General features: G+C 36.1%; 4 protein-coding genes across 6 annotated transcripts in view; 3 read left to right on the top strand and 1 right to left on the bottom strand.

Annotated features, from left to right (window-relative positions):
• Positions 1–4,908, bottom strand: part of LOC116029332 (phytochrome C) — a 6,861-nt gene extending 1,953 nt beyond the window's left edge. Inside the window, exons 1-4 of one of the 3 annotated variants that reach the window (XM_031271284.1) lie at positions 4,476–4,907; positions 4,171–4,378; positions 1,647–3,774; positions 304–1,120 (exon numbers count right to left, since the gene is read on the bottom strand). In XM_031271284.1, the coding sequence (XP_031127144.1) occupies positions 304–1,120; positions 1,647–3,684 (2,855 nt within the window). In that variant the 5' untranslated portion in view covers positions 3,685–3,774; positions 4,171–4,378; positions 4,476–4,907. Of the gene's footprint in view, positions 1–303; positions 1,121–1,646; positions 3,775–4,170; positions 4,379–4,475 lie in introns of all 3 variants that reach the window. The other 2 variants (XM_031271282.1, XM_031271283.1) reach the window with 2 other exon arrangements.
• Positions 4,909–6,575: 1,667 nt separating this feature from the next.
• LOC116028276 (pectinesterase 1-like) lies at positions 6,576–7,920 on the top strand. Its single transcript, XM_031269925.1, has 2 exons — positions 6,576–7,569; positions 7,649–7,920. Exons 1-2 carry the CDS (start codon positions 6,581–6,583, stop codon positions 7,806–7,808), a joined length of 1,149 nt encoding a protein of 382 aa, XP_031125785.1. The 5' UTR covers positions 6,576–6,580; the 3' UTR covers positions 7,809–7,920.
• A 3,528-nt stretch (positions 7,921–11,448) lies between these two features.
• LOC116030794 (pectinesterase 2-like) lies at positions 11,449–12,957 on the top strand. Its single transcript, XM_031273129.1, has one exon. The coding sequence runs from the start codon at positions 11,727–11,729 to the stop codon at positions 12,825–12,827; it is 1,101 nt and encodes a 366-aa protein (XP_031128989.1). The 5' UTR covers positions 11,449–11,726; the 3' UTR covers positions 12,828–12,957.
• A 582-nt stretch (positions 12,958–13,539) lies between these two features.
• On the top strand, positions 13,540–14,943 carry LOC116030316. The gene is made up of 3 exons (XM_031272537.1): positions 13,540–13,781; positions 14,066–14,150; positions 14,538–14,943. The coding sequence occupies exons 1-3, from the start codon at positions 13,613–13,615 to the stop codon at positions 14,680–14,682; spliced, it is 399 nt and encodes a 132-aa protein (XP_031128397.1). The 5' UTR covers positions 13,540–13,612; the 3' UTR covers positions 14,683–14,943.
• The last annotated feature ends 258 nt before the right edge of the window (positions 14,944–15,201 follow it).

Raw genomic sequence — 15,201 nt, forward strand, 5'->3', positions numbered from 1 at the left:
AAAAACCCCCCCCCCCCCCCGCTCCCCTCCCCTCCCCACCCAAAAGAAGGAGGAGAAGAAGAATAGAGAGATAAAGATATGAAAAGGCAAATAAACACATAGAAAAACACCCGGCCTATTGGCATAGCGTTTCTTTTAAGAGAGGCACATAGTAGAGCCACATCATCTTATTTGCATGTATGTTATCAAGTAAATGCCCCTGGAAATCACAGAGATGAATAGAACAATGGTCATGAGTCTGTAACACGTATATTAACAGATCTTCCAACCACAAATAAAATGGTGCAAGTTAGATTATCATACCTTTCTTCAATACTTTCAATATCGGTATCATCAATGATCTTAGCCAGCTGTTCTTGGCACATTGTACTGGTCTTCAGAAGCTGCATCTGATCCTTACTTAGGTCAGAAGATTTCATCAGATTCTGAATGCACTTTATACCATTTAACGGGTTTCTAACTTCTCGACGAACATAAGCCAACTTTTTAAGGCTATTTGCAGCTGCTTGTTCAGATAGTTTTTGTACATGTATTGCGTACTGAAGTTCTGGACTAGGAACGTGTAAAAAGCACAGGACCCCAGTGATCCGCCCCACTACATCAGTTCTTTTATTTGCTGATATTAATGCTTCAACATATTTATTCTGCTTATCAAAAAAACCAAATAACAAATCCTCTGCATCCTGTCCTGCAATTACTCCATTCAGTAATATCCTGAGTTTGGTTAATGTGTCACTATCTTTGACCTTGCAACCAAAGCTACTAACCGTAAAGACCTCACCGAGAATCATTTGATCAATGGCCTCTGCCCTCTTCAGACCAGTCAACTTTTGCATTGCATCATTCCATTCCAAGCATCTACCATGCTCATCCATCAAAAAGATTGGAGGAATCAATGCGGAAGGGCTGCGCAAAATTCCAACATAATCACCTTGAATACGGTTATATTTGTCCGTAATCAACTTTTGTCCTGTAACATCTTGTCCTACAAAGCAAACTCCAATAATATTTCCTTTTACGTCCCGACTTGAACAGGCATTAGCTACCAGAATAACAGGATCATTGTTTTCTTGAGAACCAAACTTTTTAAGTTTGATTTCAACATTTTTCTCCTCTTTGCCTGACATTCAACATCGTAGATCAGTTTGTAGTATAGATACATTTCATGTAAAATATAACCCATACAACTTTTTCAAAGAAACTATATATCAAGCTGCTGATGAGAGTGATAATGTCAGTACTGTGAAGCATATAAACAGATTATTTCAAAATTCAAGAACTTGAGATATCTGAGACAGTAAAAGCATGATGTTTGAAAGAAAAAAAGTATTTCCTATCATGTCCCACCCCCAAGATCCCTTGCGACGTGTGATGTGTCCATCAAAATTGACAAAGAAACTGAAAGTTACAAATTTACAATGTTAAAATAACATGGGTTTGGTTAAGAAAAATGGAAAGCCTAAAAGTGACCGTAATGCCTCTAACCGGCCTTTTAATTTAGTTTCTCTCTCCCTTATTTTAATTTGGAGCATGTGTAACTAATATTTTATCCTGACAAAGGTACAAAGGTTTACAGCTGCAGCTTACATATCTTCTGTACAGAATTTTTAAACATGCAATTAAGGAGCAAGAAGATAGAATATAACCTTGCAAAGCGAGGGAGAGCACATTTTTAATGGTGCTGACAGCTTCACTGACAACCAAATCAACTAAGGGCGCACCTATAGCTTCTTGTACAACCAATCCGGTTAGCTCAGCCACTTTAATGTTCCACCCATTGATACAGCCAGAAGTGTCAACAGCCAAAATGGGTATAGATGCTGTCTCAATAAGGCGAACCATTTCATTTGTCACAATTCGAAGTTCATCAACCCTCTGTATACTGGTGTCTACAGCAGGTACATTCACAATCATTTTAGAATTATCAACAACCTCGTCTTGCAAAGAGCCTCTCAGTATCAGCTGCAAGGAATGAATTGCATCCATCTCCACATCTTCCCAAGGCAGACTCCTCTTAACCACCTCCAGGAAAGCCTTGAAAGATGATCTTGGATGCATCTTTCTCCCGTCATCCTTGTCTCCAGGATCATGTTTTTCACCACCCCACTTAATCGCTTTTGCTGTGTGGGATCGAAACCAGAAGAGAAAATCTTTTGAAGTTATTTTGACAGCAGCCATTCCACAGACTGAATCACCAAGAACAGAAGCATTTGGGTAGCCAGCTTCCATGAGGCTATCAGTGCTTAACCCTGTACTACTACTATGAGAATCAAGAAGCCATTGTGCTATATCTCTAATTTGGGGCTCTGTTGGCGTTGCACCAAGCAACCAAAATTTGTTCCTATAGTAAAGTGCAGCTCCATCACATCTGACAAGGTCCATAATATTAGGAGACTTGGTGACAATACCCACAGGAGATTCTCTGAGAAGCATGTCACAGAGTACAGTCTGGGTTCGCAATATATGCTTTTCTAGACGTTGAGCTGCCAACTCCACTTCCTTATTGATCTGAACGCTGAAAACTTGGACCAAGAATTCACATGCATACCTCAAGGGGAATGGAACAAACCTTGGGCTTGAATGATGGCAAACCACCAATCCCCAGAGTTTTCTTCCTTTTTGTTGATCACTATCCATCTCATCATCATCCTCATTGATTGTCACAGACATTGCCAAAGATGCAATGGACCCCATATTGGCCATGTATTGTGCATGACATCCATGGGGAGCTCTTAATGTGGATCCACAAAGGCTTAATGGTTGAGCCAATGTCTTGTCTTGGATTACTTTTACCGATGGAGCTAAGCAATCACATATCATTCTGACCTTGTTTTTCATGAAAAGAAATCTTGAAGCTTGTGGTATATCAGTAGCAGGGTAATGCAAGCCAAGATAAGGTTCAAGATCAGGCTTGCGGCATTCTGCAACAACTTCCCCATGCTCATCCTCATGGAATTTATAAACCATAACTCGGTCGTAACCTGTCAAATCCCTTACTTCTCTAACTAACACATCACACAACAATGATATATCTCCACTTGGCAGTGATTGCAACTTCGAAATGGCTTTAGCTGCTAGTTTATATGATTTCAATGCTCCAGCAGCTGTCACTGGAACATCTGCTGGATTGACAGGCTCCAAATCTATAACTAATCCAACATCAATTCGGTGTAAAATTGCATAAAAAGGCTTACCCGAATTTTTGCAGTGAACCAGAATAGGATTAATCAAACTAACTTCCTCAAAACTTGCTGCTTTTTCAAGTGCAGCAGCACCAGTTGACCGAAACAGTGTCCTAACATTGGTGCCAATAGTCAGAGCTTCCTGCTGTTCAATGCTTGGAACTGCATGTGGTGCCAAATCCAGCATTTCTGGTGCATTTTCACTAAATCCAAGGACAGAAAAGTTATGCTCATCAATGGCTATCAAGCAGCCAAATGGTTGTATAAGACTTCCTCTTTGCATCTTCTGGAGATAAGCAGACACAGTTGAAGAGGGGATATTGCTAGTTGAATTGGACAAATTAACAGAGGTAGAATAATCAAACTGTTCTTCAGACTCCTCAAACTCCACATGGAGCTTAGCATCAATAGATGTCTGAGCAACAACGCGAGCATCATGCCTCGACCGAGCAGAGCTGCTCATGGAGCAATTTGTCCTGATTGTACCCGATCTAGATGACATTTTCCAAGACTCTTTCCCTTTGATTTCTTGAACTTGTGTTTTTTCACTCCAATTAATTCCTCAGTTGATCCCAGCCCATATAGCAGGAACCTAATACAAAAAAAGACACAATCCTTTGAGCATGGAATTTAATCAGATACCACTCATTGAAAGGTTGATGTGAAACTAAATGGACAACAGCTTATATGAATATCCTCTTTATTAGAGAGGATTAACCAATATGTTTACGTAAAACCCCAATCAAGCTTCAATTTCCAAATTGTAAATGAGAACAAACCAATAGCAAGATATTTAATCAAATAATGTCAAACAAGTTCATGGAAACTTGAGGACAAAAGTGGAAAGGAGGCAATAGCCACCACCCAATCATCCTATTCCACAATACAGGCATGGTTAAAGATAAAATTCAGTTTCTTTTTATCAGTTAGAATATCTCAATTCAGGACAACAACATAAAGGGTGAAAAGCAGAATAACTGATACCCACATCAATTTGTAGATATTCCAAGCAAAAGCAAAGCCCTTCTGGATTAGGAACCATGAAAGCTGGCAGAGATTCCACTTTTTACTCAATAGCCCGCCAAAGTGGAGAGAAGCGTCGGTGAAAATGGATTCCCCAACACAATTCTTCAATTCCTCTTCGTTAATTTCCTCCACAAATCATTTGTAACTCCAGAAATTCGAACTAGTTTAACCTGGACAAGAGGAACCACAAGCCGCTATTCTCAGTACTAACAAAATTCACATTCATACAAGCCAATATAGAATTCCAGGAAGCATATTTAAGAATACCTAAGTCGAATTTTATCTTTATCCTTAAATTAATCCCACAAGACGAAAGAACTACTGCTACGGATAGATTGCATACAGGATACAGCTCAAGGAGAGAGCGGCGCGTGGTGAACTAACCGCTGAATTTACTACGTTGTCGGAGTGGAAGGCTATCAGTTTCGGAGTTTCAGAGCTCGCCATGTGAACGAAGGTGCCAGAATTGTTGAATCCTTTTCAATTTCCATGGAGTTTGGCGCAGTGGTCCAACTGGGATCGTGTGCGTTTATTCTCTTTATATATATTTGTTTCTATTTTCGACGTCAACTGTCAACTAATCCGTACTAGAGTACAAAACAACTATAATCAGTGTTTGCAATTTAGGTTTGAAAGATAATAATCATGAGATCGATCGGATTCTGCAAATTATGCGCCAACATCTTTTCAGCTCTGATCTGTTAGTCACTGATTCCCAAAAATAATACGACGGCGCCGGTGCTGCTTTCACATACTTAACAAAATTATAATTATTGAATCAACTTGTTGTCCAGTGACTTACGCACAGTATGTTAAAAAATAGTTATGAGGAAATATTACATTACAACAGAGTCAATAATATTAAAAAAGAAAATTATAAGTCATGCTATTTTTGTTAATGATACTATAATTCTTTTTATAACGTCGGTCTATTTAATTCAGCTAAATTAATATTAAAAAATTCTTAGTTTTATGAAAAAAAATTAATAAATTTGAGTAATAAGAAAAATATGCATATAATATCTTGAAAGTATGTACCGGATAAAGCACATTCTTCTCCAATAATTCATAAACTACACACATAAAAGGTACAAATGCATTAAGAAAATCGCATGCGGCGACAAGCTTGACAAAAAAGGTGTTAAGAATAATAATAATAATATTTTTCAATCTTGAAATGAGAGCAATTTTTTTTTCTTTGAAATTACATCTAATGTCCACTTTATAGTTTTATATGATAAATAAAAAGTTCTAGAATGGTTTAGAATGTTGGAATAATTTAGAGTTGATGATGGGGGCCAAAATATATTAGAGGATTTCCAATTTCATTCCATCAACGCCTATAGACTTGCAAGTTTTTGGGTTGGTTAATGCCTTTTTTTTTTTTCCAAATGAAAGTACAATTTTTGATAGAGACCAGCCTTTTGGATTGCCCTACTGAGTACAGGGTACTGAACCAAAGTGGAAAGATTTTGGTGGCTAATATTAAGCAGCTTAGTTTGGTCATTGGTGCATTACAGATTTTTCGGGGAAGATGAGGGTGCATAGTTGGAGTCACATGGATTCTGCCAAACTCATACTTCTATAGGAAATGATTATGTAATCCCAGTTATACTATATGATCTCCCAAATTATACTTTATCATTTTTATTTTATAATGTGACAATTAAGGATATACTATTTTTTCCTTCAAAAAAAAAAGAAGATATACTATTTTTATTACGTGGGTCACATGAAAAGTGTCTACATCAAAGACTTGTGAGAAGGAGTAGAGGATGAAAGTAGAAAATGGAAGTTCACCTCTCTCAATTTGTATAAATTTTATAAAAGTATTACGTGTACTTTCAAATTCTACTCTCAACTTTTATTTTCTCTGTTGGAGAATGAAAAAATATTGTATATTGATTGTGTCTAAGAATAAAGAAACCTAAGCATATATATACTAGCTACTCTAATGGTAACAAAGAAAATAAAGGTAAGAAAATTAAGTCCTATATGGACTAATCACATTACAAAGAACGAGGAAAGAATATTTATATATGGTAAAATAAATCTCTACAATCTTTTTAACTATTACAAATTGTAATTTATAACTTCATTTAAATATAAATAACAATTATTATCTCCATTGAAATAATTAATATCTTATATAAAAAAAATTTTGTAATAAATTTATATTAGAACATTAATCAGACCTTAATTATTACTCAACCTGCGATTTGTGGTCTAAGTAATTAGACCAAAAAAATTGGATGTTCATCTCTGTAATGCCATTCATCAGTAACAACATTATGTAAGACAGCCATAAGTTGCCTACACCAAAGCACTATCACACAATTTCAATTCCCTAAACTATATAAGGAATTGGAAGGATGTTCACACAACAACCAAAAAAAAAAAAAATAATGGCTACAAAAAAGATGGAAACAATGAGGGTAAAGCAGCTTGTGATGGTTTTCGTGCTGATGCATTCCATCTGCCCGGGCGTTGTGTCAGACGACACAATTCCTATTCCAGCTAATAAGGACGAAGTGAACAGTTGGTTCCACTCCAATATCCAGCCCCCTTCAACTAGAAAGAACCTCGACCCTGATCTGGCTAAGGCGGAGGCTAACCCCAAGCATATTAAGGTGTCTAAGGACGGAAAGGGGGATTTCAAGACCATTAATGAAGCCATAAACAGCGTTCCTAACGGAAACACACAGAGAGTCATTATTGAAATAGGCCCCGGGAATTACACGGAGAGGTTGAAGATCGTGAGGGAGAAGCCCTTTATTACCTTGCACGGCGATGATAAGGATAGGCCGTGTATCATTTTTGGCAGCACGGCTGCTAAAGACGGCACCGTTTACAGCGCCACGGTCATCGTCGAGGCCGATTACTTCACGGCTATTAACGTCAACATCATCAATTCGGCTCCCAGGCCGGACGGGGTGAGGAAAGGAGCTCAAGCCGTGGCGCTGACGCAGAGCGGCGACATGGCGGCGTTCTACAGCGTGAGACTGCACGGGTTCCAGGACACGTTTTGTGATGACAAGGGTAGGCATTTCTTCATGGATAGCTATATTGAAGGGACCGTGGATTTCATCTTCGGGAACGGGAAGACTCTGTATGTGGAAACGGAATTGCACGTGATTGAAGGGGATAATATGGCGGTGATCACAGCACAAGCACGGCACACAAACGCAGAGGAGACAGGCTACTCTTTCGCGCATTGCAAGGTCACAGGGGTTGGGGAAGGGGCTTTACTAGGCCGAGGATGGATGGCCTTTTCCAGGGTCGTATTTGCCTATACTGATATCAGTGATGCCATTAAGCCCGAGGGATGGCATGGCGTCCCCGGCAAAACCCACTATGGAGGGTAAGTATCTTAATAAAAGTTTAAACTGATAGTTGGATTGCACATTTATGTTTATATATTTTTGATGTTATAAATGCAGAAGCACATATTTTGGGGAATATAAGAACAGCGGACCGGGAGCTAAACTGGAGGGGCGCCCCAATTTCGTGAAGAAGATGACGGAACAAGAAGCAAAGCCATTCATCACCCTGGGCTTCATAGATGCTTCCAAATGGTTGCTTCCCCCTGTCAAAGTCTAAACTCCCTTCCATCTTATATATAAATGCTTAATCGCATTTATATATTTTGCTGCTTTATTACCGTCGCAATACATAGACAGTACCGGGAATAATATATAGATAGATGATGGAAACAGAAGAGGATTTTTTTTTAATGGTTAGTTCTATTTTGTAGGAAATTAAATAAGGGGATGGTCTACAATTTTCTTTCAATTTTTAGATGTGAGCTAAGTTTAGTTTTTTGATATGTTTTTATTTGTTGGGGAAATATAAAAGGAAAGAACTCTAATTAATTCTTTAATTTTTCACCTATTCTCATCTTTTTCATGCTATTCATTATTCTCAATTATGGCTGAATGTACATATAGTAATGGTTGTCCAATTAAGGAATTGGAACTTTTATGCATGTGTTGTGTTTGACCTTTAATAAAAATATATACATTTTTAAAAGAAAAATAAAACTTTAATCAATAAATACATTTATTGATCAAGCAAGAGCTGAATTTACAAATAAGTAATTTATCTCCAATCTAACAATACTAGAGAGTAGAGATTATCGGGTTAACTTATCTAATAGCTAATAACAATAATACCATCAAACTACAAAGGATTTAGCATAAACATCTATGTACCAAAATGTGTTTACCTTGTAGTTGAGAATAGATAGGATTTTTTTTATTTATATATTTATGTACTTTACTCCATTTATTTGTAATACTATATATTAAATTCAATTTTATTATTTTTAAAAATACAAACATCTATGTTAAGAAAAATTCTATTTTTTAAATATTAATTCAATTATTAGTTTTAGTTTCCAATATTAATATTTTTTTAATAGCACAATAATTTTAAACTCTTAATAATTAATATTTTAAATATTATCCTTATTACTCCATATTATTTTCCATAGGATGTGCGGATGGGGTAAAGTGGTAAATCCACATAAGCGGACTAACTCAAACTAAAATGATCAAACCACAACTTCGAGCCTTTGTGATTACCAAGTCTTATATGGAATTGTCACCTATATCACTACAAAAAAGTGCGAAAATATCGCACTTCCGTTACTAATTTAACGACAGAATAGCGACAACTTAATGACATTTATTTTTATTTTTATTTTTGTTAAATAGACCGTTACTGACGAACTTGCGACGAAATAGTTTTGTCATTAAATACATAGCTAATATTAGCGGTAAATTTTCACGCAAAAATTTGAGACAAATTTGCAATGGATTAGCGACGGATTTTTCGCAGACTGATTTGATAATTTTAATTGATACAGATTAGACGGATATGAAAAAGGGTCATATTTCCAAGCGGATTTATTTTGTGTTTACAATTTAGCGACGGACCTTCAAATCAATTGCTGCGTTTTCTAACGGAATTTAATTTATTTACTATGTAGCGACGGATGTTAGTGCCCGTCGCTAGATAGCGACGGATTCTCATATCCGTCGCTACGTTAAAACGCGAAATTTATTGTATATGTAATGTAGTGACGGATCCTCAAATCCGTCGCTACTGTTATCAAGCGGGTTTATTTTAACTTTTTTAATACGGAAGTGGGATTTTAAAAAGAATGTAGCGATGGAGTTTGAAATCCGTCGCTATATAGCGTCAGATCCTCTTATCCGTCGCTAAACATGAAAATAAAAAATTATTTTTTTAAAAAAAAATTTAAAATTTGGCGACGGACAAATATTGTAGTGAATCCATAGCTAAGTATCTAATAAAATAAAGAATGACAACGAAATATCGATGGAAAAATCCTTAGTTAAATTTAGCGACAGATATTTCCGTCACTAAATTGTAGCTAAATGACATCAAATTCAAATAATAAAAATAAATTAGCAACGACAATTTCCATCCCTACATGTAGCGATGGAAATTTCCAACGCTATATCTAGCGACGGTAAAATCTATCGCTATTTCCTTATAAAGTTCGTCACCAGAGCATTGTGGTTAGGAGTCTAGCGACGTATAGTTTGTGGAATATCCGTCGCTAAATTTTCGTCGTTATTCCCTCACAAAATTCAACGTCAAAATCGTCGTCTAGAGAAATATAACGACAGGTATTTTTTCTTTAGCGACAGCAGTTTCCGTCACTAAAATCTAGCAACGCTCATTTTAACAACGGACAAAATCCATTGCTAAACTGTTTAGCGACGGATTTTACCTGTTTAACGACGGAAATCGACCGTTGCTATTTTCACCTCTTTTTTTTTTTAGTTTATATATTACTATTACTATTATTGTTGTTGTTGTTGTTGTTATTATTAATCTTATTATTATGATTATTACATGGTGACTTTTCATTTCATATAATAATCCAAACCTAATTATAGCATTATATGATCGATATATAACACACACACACCCCCACCCCACTCCCCCACCCATAATTCCACACCCCATATATGCTACTCTTTTTGTAATAAGCAAAAGTGTTTTAAAAAAGCATCAATTTATTATATAAAACTATAGACTATAGATAGGGAATGAATTAGTCTCTGCAATTATATTTTGACTAACTATAATAACTAATAATCCAATCAGCAAATTGTTAGGATGTAATGTTACTTATTATTAATTATTAAAATAAGTTTTTCTAAGATGTGTTGTAAATTATAATCACTTATTCTCTACAGGCATACTTTAATAATAGTACAGTGCATTCTGCCTTGACTAAATGATAAATTTTAATAAATTTTTGTGACTTTTATAGAATTTTTCTAAATTTTTCTAAATATTTGTAAACTTCTACAAAGTTTACAAAAGTTTATATTAAAAACATTCATATACTTTTATTAATTTTTATGAACTTTTTTTTTTTTTAAATCTATACAAGTCATTAAAATTCTAAATTGAAATATTAAATACATTTATACAATCTTTGGTCAATGACTTTAATTCTTATCATTTATATTTATAATTTTCTTATAAGAATATTTTATAAATTATAAAAATTTTCATAAAACTCTCATATTATATATAATATATATATATATATATATATATATATATATATATATATATATATATATATATATATATATATTTCTTCCTCTACCTCAACATTCTCAACTTCATTATTTTTATCTATAGTAAGGTGAGATATTATATATCAATCACTTTTTATACATATTAATAATCACCTACAACAAAAACTATTTTATATAAAAAGTCGTAACAATATTGAAAACAAAAAATTATATTAACAAAAATATAATAATATGATTAATATAAAAAAAAAAAAGTCTGAATTGAAAATACTACCGCAAACAACATGAAAGAGTTGTTGCTCACATAACCAATTTGGGGTTGCGAACAACAACATCTTGTTGCTGTTCGAAATACCAAATTGCCCCGGTAGTCTATTGTTAAAAAAAATTATATTATAAATATAAAATATACAAGTATTTATTAATGTTATGAAACATATAATAAAATTTGATGATGATATATGAAAAGTTTATTTGTTTTGTTGAGTTAAATACAAATTAAATATACTTTAGTCTCTCTAATCATATTTTGACTAAATTAAATATGCTAATTAATTAATTATTTATTAATTATATTATAATATGTCTAAGATATATATTGCAGACTACAAAAACTTATTCTCTACCAGACTACCACCAAGTTCTAATGGTAATCCATTCCTTAGTAACTGCATGCCTTGACTAAATCAACATATTAATAGATCAGAGCCACAACTCCCACCCTTCTCCTACTCCTCTTCTTTGCTATTTTATGGTGCTTTGTTTTCTAGCCCAGAATATAAAAGCTTAAAGAGAGTTCACAGAAACAACTATAGTACATCTTCACATTTACAGAAACATCTTCCCTTATTCCAATAAACTAACAACAACAAAAAAAAAAAAACCAAAAAAATTAAAAAACAAAAAAAATCCAAAAAAAAAAAAATCAATCATGGGGACATTAACGCAAAATCGTGTGATTGTTCGGCTGCTGCTTCTGCTGTGTGTTTGTCCCTGCAGTGTTCTCTCAGACGACACCGTGCCGGTTCCGGCCGAAAAAGCTAAGATCGACAGCTGGTTCACCGAGAACGTTCAGCCCCTTTCTAGCCGGAAAGGGCTCGACCCCGCCCTGATCAAGGCGGAGGCGGAGGCGCAGCATTTAACGGTCGGAAAAGGCGGGAAATTCAAAACCATCACAGAAGCCATCAAATCCATCCCCACTAAGAACACCAAACGCCAAATCATCACAATCGCCGGCGGGAATTACACGGAGAAGGTAAAAATCGAGTACACGCAGCATTTCATTACCTTCTTCGCCGATCCAAAGGACCGCCCGAACATAATCTTCGACGGCACAGCCGACAAATACGGCACCGTTTACAGCGCGACGGTCCAAGTGGAGGCCGATTACTTCTCCGCCGTGAACATAAACTTCGTGAACTCCGCCCCGCGCCCCTCCGGCAAGAAGGAGAAAGAACAGGCCGTGGCTCTCACCGTGGGAGGCGACAAAGCCTCATTCTACAACTGCAAATTCTTCGGCTTCCAAGACACCTTATGCGACAACCACAACAAGCACTTCTACAAGGACTGCTACATCGAAGGCACCGTCGATTTCGTGTTCGGCGACGCCAAAACGATGTTCCTCAACACCGAGCTCCACGTCATCGACGGTAACCGAATGGCCATGATTTCCGCGCACGGGCGGAAATCGGAGAAGGAGGACACGGGGTTCGCGTTCGTGCACTGTAAAGTCACGGGGACGGATAAAGTGGCGGTGCTGGGGAGGGGGTGGTTTGATTATTCTAAGACGGTGTTTTTGTATAATGAAGTTAGTGATGCGATAAAACCGGAGGGGTGGTTGGGGTTGCACGCGAATACGAATGAGGGTGGGGGGTGTTACTTTGCGGAGTATAAGAATACGGGGAAAGGAGCGGACGCTAAATCTCGGCCTAAGTTTGTGCATATGTTGACTGATGCGGAGGCGAAGCCTTATCTCTGTCTTAGCTATATTGAGGCGTCTAAGTGGTTGCTTCCCCCCATCACCAAAGGATAAATTGCAGACTTCATGCTCACACCACATCAAAAACACATGAATAATATTGCCTATGCATGTGGAGATGATACATACATTTTTTTTTCTAGGATAGGATAGAGTGATGGTCATAGATTTTTTTTTTTTGGGTATTTGTACTTAGTCTTGACCGTCCTCTCTCTTGCTAAATAACATATTAGCTTGATCAGTTATTTATTCTTGTTTTTAAATTTTACCTTAAAATCTTGTTTTTTCTAGGATGCCGAGGGAAACCTCAATTGATTTTGTAGTGGTAAGTGTGGATCTTTTATCATTTTTGTTTGAGTTACCCCATCTTAAAGTCTTGTTCTTTTTGGATGCCGAGAGAAACCTCAATTGATCTTGTAGTGGTAAGTGTTGATCTTTTATCATTTTTGTTAGAATTATCCCATCTTAAAGTCTTGTTCTTTTTTGATGCGGAGGGAATCCTCAATTATCTCGGATCTCTTGCTTTTTGTTAGGGAGACCTTGACATATCAAATGGAGAGTGTACATCCAAGGCAGGTGTTTTAGTTATACCTTTGAGTTATATGCGTCACGAAGTGAATTTTAGTCTCTCGGTTAACTGGAATATCAAAAATGCAATTTTTCTCAAAGAAAATATTTCAAATTTTTGGTATAAATTGACTGTGCTATGTTAAGTCTGACTTTGAAGAAAGACAAAAGAGATATTAGTTGGAGCACATTTTTGACCACACAGACAGGATAACCAACCCATTTCCATTCTTCTGCAAAACCGACAACCATCCATCTTCTAATCCTGAGAAATGGCTGCCAAAGTGATTGTTGTTTCTTCTTCTGCTCTCTCCATAGACTCTACTCTTTTAACCAAGCATTACTCTCCTTCTTTCCCAACCACCAAGCTTTTCTCTCATTCTTCTCCACCTTGCTCAGGAAGAAGAAGGGCAATCCACTTCAGAGTTTCTGCAAATCTTGGTTAGTGTAGTAGCTTCAATTCAGTCTACCTCTCTTTATTTGCATAATAAATATTTACTTAATTGTACTGTTTAGATTATACGAAGATTAAACGAATTTGAAATTTGCAATCATAAACCAGAAGCACTAGAGCTAGCACTGTAATGATATGAAATCCAGCAACATAGGTACATTTGTAAATATATATGGCTGCAATCGGAAGGTAGAGTCAATGGCAATGTTGTCTGGACATTTGTGGTTGAGGATCCATTTGAATCTGAGAAGATGAGTTGTGGTGATTTTAGGGGGAGGAGGAGGAGGAGAAGCAGGAGGTGAAGTCAAGAAAGGAGGTAAAAAGAAGTTCATCACCAAAGAAGAGGAGCCAGAGCAGTAAGTTCATTCTCAACCACTCAAATCTTATCTTCAATTCCTTTTTAAGATTTTGGTAAGGAACCATAAGAGTAAACCAGATTAGGCTGTCATAGTTGATCACCTCAAATTAAGAACGCTAATTGAGCTTCTTGGTTTGAGTCGATAGTTTGAATCGATTAACTATAAACAACTTAGAATGGTTTACCTGTATTCCTTTGTCAGTTAGGAATACAAAACAAAGTTTACCCGGTTGCATGTTGTGAGTTTCCTTAGTGACCCCAAAAAAAATCCATATATTTTATATATACATTTGAATGTCTGCACATTAATGTTTATATGTAATTTGAACCTTTTTTGAATCGAAATCTAACTACAATTGGTTTCATTATGGGCATGATTTGGAAGGTATTGGCAAACAGCAGGAGAACGGGAAGGAGAGAATCCCATGAAAACGCCGCTCCCCTATATCATCATATTTGGGATGTCAACACCATTTGTGATCTTGGCCATTGCTTTTGCCAATGGCTGGATTAAGGTTCCGGTCAGGTGATGATACTACGGTTAAGAGAAAGCCACGCGCCGCCGCCTTCGGCCTTATGCTTCCCATAATTGAGAAATTGTTTATCTTTGCACTTCATTCTAGTCCTCTGATCTTCACCCAATAATTCAAATTAAAGAATGTTATTGAAATTGCTTTGTAGCAATTTCTAATTTCTTGTTGGTTTCATGCACTATTAAATATTCACATTGTATAGCTATTTGTTGATGTTAGAATTATATATATATATATAATATAATGTCACTTTATCAATTGTTTTCCAAATTATCATTTTTTTTTGTTCAAATTATCCAATTTCGCGATGAGAAGCTAAAAACAATAAAAAATTTGTAAGAGAATTTATATATATATTGTTTATTCGGCCAAAATGCGGCATACAGTATAATAATAAAAAAGTTGACGACCGGGGCTGCAGATCGGAATCGGTGCTGCAATGGCAACACATTATTACCGGCGTCTTTATATATGCATTGCGATCGTAAAGTGTGTACCCAACGCAACTATACAAGA

The sequence above is a fragment of the Ipomoea triloba genome, chromosome 9, assembly GCF_003576645.1.
Source record: "Ipomoea triloba cultivar NCNSP0323 chromosome 9, ASM357664v1".
NCBI lineage: Eukaryota > Viridiplantae > Streptophyta > Magnoliopsida > Solanales > Convolvulaceae > Ipomoea > Ipomoea triloba.